At 38.4% G+C, this 3861-nt stretch overlaps 1 protein-coding gene across 1 annotated transcript; it reads left to right on the top strand.

The window, feature by feature from the left end:
- The first annotated feature begins 266 nt into the window (after positions 1-266).
- On the top strand, positions 267-2995 carry LOC130745882 (growth-regulating factor 7). The gene is made up of 4 exons (XM_057598296.1): positions 267-807; positions 977-1129; positions 1409-1829; positions 2114-2995. Exons 1-4 carry the CDS (start codon positions 585-587, stop codon positions 2829-2831), a joined length of 1515 nt encoding a protein of 504 aa, XP_057454279.1. The 5' UTR covers positions 267-584; the 3' UTR covers positions 2832-2995.
- The last annotated feature ends 866 nt before the right edge of the window (positions 2996-3861 follow it).

Genomic DNA, 3861 nt, shown 5'->3' on the forward strand with positions numbered 1-3861 from the left:
CTCATCTTCCTCTATAAGAGATAAGAAAACCAACATCACTTTGACACTCTTTTTTTTTTTTTTGGTACATCGAAAAGATAAATTACATCCATCAAAAATCAATCTATGGACCTCCCCTTATCCAACCTATATGTCTCTAAACTCCAACCACTTAAAAATATTAATAGAAAAAAGAAAAAAAAAGTGACCCACACCCACCTCACCTTTTCACTAATTTGTCTGGTAGTGCAGTGTCGTGGGTGGTGCGAATGTTGGAAGCATGGAAGCAAACCAAAGGCCGAGTATCGCGGCAACCCATAACTCAATCATCATCATAAAAATACCTCACTTCCCTTCTCTCTCTCTTCATTCATTCCAACAACACCTGTCAACCAAGATAGTGAGAGAAACTGAAAAGAAAGCTTTGTTTGCATTTCATCATCACTATCCAATTTCTATAAACAGCAATTTCTTCCCTTAACCTCAAAACCAAGAGTTTGGTAGCTCATTCTTTTATGGGAAACTGCTTTCATTATTTCTCTCCATCAAAAACCAGGCTCAAATTAATTTAGCTAGTGTGTCTTGTGACTGAGTGAGTTATTATTATGGGTGAAGAACCATTCTCTAACAACAAGATGACCATGATGCTGCTGCATCAGCATCAAAATCATCACCACCGTCCATTTTCATCACCCTTTGATTCTGTTCATGGTGGTTGTGGTCCCACTTTCTCTTCTTCCTGTGTTCTTTCCCCTGCTCCCATTGAGGGTGCTGTAATAAGACCACCTTTGCAGCAGCCTTTTGAAACCCCCACATTCAAATCCCCAGGTTTGTGTTTTTCTTTTCATTTTGTTCCATTATTCAATGCCTGTTTTTTACTAGAAAAAATGAAACTTAAGGTTTTGGTCAGAACTCAGAAGAGAGAAGAACTGTTCTGTTTCTGATTCTGATTCTGACTGAGTTTCTGAACATGCTTTGCTTGTGTTTGTGGTCACAGGTTGTGGAGGAATGGCTACTTTGGGGTTTCCTTTCACAAGTTCTCAATGGAGGGAGCTGCAAAGACAAGCCATGATTTACAAGTACATGATGGCTTCTGTTCCTGTTCCTTCTGATCTCCTCATCTCAACTACTTCACTCATGCCCACCACCTGTATGACACTTTTCCTCAATCAACTCTTGTAGCTATTGCATTTGCTAGTTAATTTCTCACTTTCACAGTTCACACTCAAAAACACAAGACAAAAACCCCCTATGCCTTTTTTCCTTACCTTTTTAGTCCATTTTCCATCAACTCTTTGGCCCTTTGTCTCTCAAAGATTATACCTTGTCATTCCAATCAGTCTTCACCCTTTTTTCCTTGATGGGTTGCTTTCTATCACTGTTTTCTTGAAATTTGCTTATTTTTTGTTGGTTTTTTCCTTGTGAAAAGTGGATGGTGGTTTCAACCTGAGGTTGTCAAATGGCACTGATCCGGAGCCAGGAAGGTGCAGGAGAACAGATGGGAAGAAATGGAGATGCTCTAGAGATGTGGCACCTAATCACAAGTACTGTGAGCGCCATATGCATAGAGGTCGTCCCCGTTCAAGAAAGCCTGTGGAAGTTCACACCAACAACACCATGAACAACAATAGTAGCCTTCCAATCAAAAGGGCTCGCCATGATTGCAACCCTTTTTCTTCTGCTGGTGATGTTACAGTTGCTGTTTCTAACAGAAAAAATGGATCTCAGTCTCATTTTCTAGCTAACAGTCAACCATACATTGAAAAGTCTTCCTTTTCTCTTGATAACTTTGGCCTTAAAGCTGCAAACTTTGGCTCCCTGGCTTCTGTTTCTTCAAATAGGGAACCCAGGTTGGTCTTGTTAAAGTTTCTGATTTACTATTTGTCTCTCTTTCGGTTCAGGTTCTCTGATTTAACATCATGGTTCTCTGTTCTGTTAACTAGAAAAAAAGATACTAAGGCTGGAAAATGTTTCTCCTTTTGGAGTGGTACAAGGAATTTTTCAGATTGGTGTAGATTTTTGATAATCTAGTATTCTTCATCAGGGGAAATGAAATGCTTTGTTTTATGTTGTTATGTTTTCATAATAGACTTCTTGACTACTCTGTTACTGATTTGGTGTTTTGGGTGTGAAGAGGCTTGGAGTGGATGTTGAATGGAGACCCAATTTCTCTGGGTGCTTCTGACTCAGGATGGCACTCTTTGATGCATGACAAAAAAGTTGGTGGTTCCTGCAATAACACTGAGCCTCAGTATCTGAATTCATTTGCACTGTATAGTTCTGGACTGGATCATCATGACAGAAGCCTCCCTCCTTTCCTGAATCCTCTGGTTGTTCCCATGGAGCATCTTCAATCTGAGAAACCAAGGGGATTCATTGATGCTTGGTCCAACACAGAAACAAGGGAAATCAATGCCAACAAGAACTCTACTTCATCAATTGGTAAATTAACCCTTTCATCTCTGGATCTGTCAATGGGAGGTGCTGTGCATGATGAAATGGGAACTATTGGAATGGGGTTAGGCCTAATGGAGCATGATGGAAACACACGCGAAGATACTAAGATCTCTCTCTCAAATTGGCTCAACCCATCACCTTGGGTGGCTTCTTCAACACCTGGGGGTCCACTAGCTGAAGTTCTCAGGCCAAGCACCATCACCAGTGATGCTGCAACTTCCGGTCCATCCTCGCCGGCGGTAACACATGTTGAATCTAGCAGAACAATGGTATCATCTCCATCTGGGGTTCTGCAGAAAGCACTTGCTTCATTTTCTGATAGCAGTAGCAATAGCAGCCCAACTATTGCATCATCAAGGGCTAGTTCTGAGATTACCTTGCTCAAGTTCAATTAAGTGTATATTAATTAGCATCCTCTGTTATTAGTTAATTTTAATAGCAGTTTGTTCTGTAATGTTATTTGGGGTGCATCCTCTATTGTTATATACTATGAGAAACTCTTAAGAACAACCTGTGCTTCTGTTTGTGTGAAGAAGATTCCTTGCTGCTTTGAATTCCACCGCCATGGAAATGTGAAGATGTAACTTATATCTAACTCTGAAGTGTAGTAATGAATGCAATAACCATGGGGTTGTGAGTTGTCGGAAAAGGCATAGATCAACCTTTGACTATGTCAACAAGGTACCTGTTCAGTGTTCTCTCTCTCCCAACATTATCAAGTATCAACTACTTGCATATCTAATTTTTGTTTGGTTCTTCTATACTGATATCCATCTCTACCAAAGTATGTTGCAAAATTATTTCTTTCCATACTATCTTTATTGATTCTGTTTTCAACAATTAAGGGTACTTTCTGTTTTAATGTTGAGTAAAAAATTTGTCTGGTAGGATTAAATTAGACAAAATGCATTTTGGTTGAATATTGTTTTGTTAATTTTAAAAAGAATTGTTTTTTCTGAACGTAGAATTATTTTTATTTAATAGTAAGATAAACATACTTTTAAAATGTAAATAATTAAATATAATTATACTATTTCATGGTTGCTCTTTTAAGAATTGTTTAATTCACATTTGGATCCCATTGCCATTGGTGTTGTACCTCACCTTTTTTCTGTTTCAAAGGAAGAAACACATTGCAAATATATATTGACTCATGATGCCAAATAAAATGCTGCATATTATCTTTTGTGCGGCTAGTTTCTGGACAGCGTCTAATGCAATTAAAATGGGTCGTAGTTTGGTTGAGCCTAGCAGATTTTTTTTTGGGTCGTAGTTTGGTTGAGCCTAGCAGATTTCTTTTTGAGGTCAGATTGAATAGAACAAGGGAGAAAAACAGAACAAAGAGATCAATGCTTTTATTGAAAGAATAAAACACCGGATCGGATCATACATCCTTTAAGATCCTAATAAGAATGTAAATATATA

The sequence above is a fragment of the Lotus japonicus genome, chromosome 1 (assembly GCF_012489685.1).
Source record: "Lotus japonicus ecotype B-129 chromosome 1, LjGifu_v1.2".
NCBI lineage: Eukaryota > Viridiplantae > Streptophyta > Magnoliopsida > Fabales > Fabaceae > Lotus > Lotus japonicus.

What these genes read in the sequence shown, in the direction of transcription:
- LOC130745882 (XM_057598296.1), top strand. Translation starts at nt 585, where the DNA reads ATGGGTGAAGAACCATTCTCTAACAACAAGATGACCATGATGCTGCTG. An exon ending in TTCACTCATGCCCACCACCT is followed by an intron (nt 1,130 to 1,408) that starts GTATGACACTTT and finishes CCTTGTGAAAAG; the next exon opens with TGGATGGTGGTTTCAACCTG. An exon ending in TCTTCAAATAGGGAACCCAG is followed by an intron (nt 1,830 to 2,113) that starts GTTGGTCTTGTT and finishes TTGGGTGTGAAG; the next exon opens with AGGCTTGGAGTGGATGTTGA.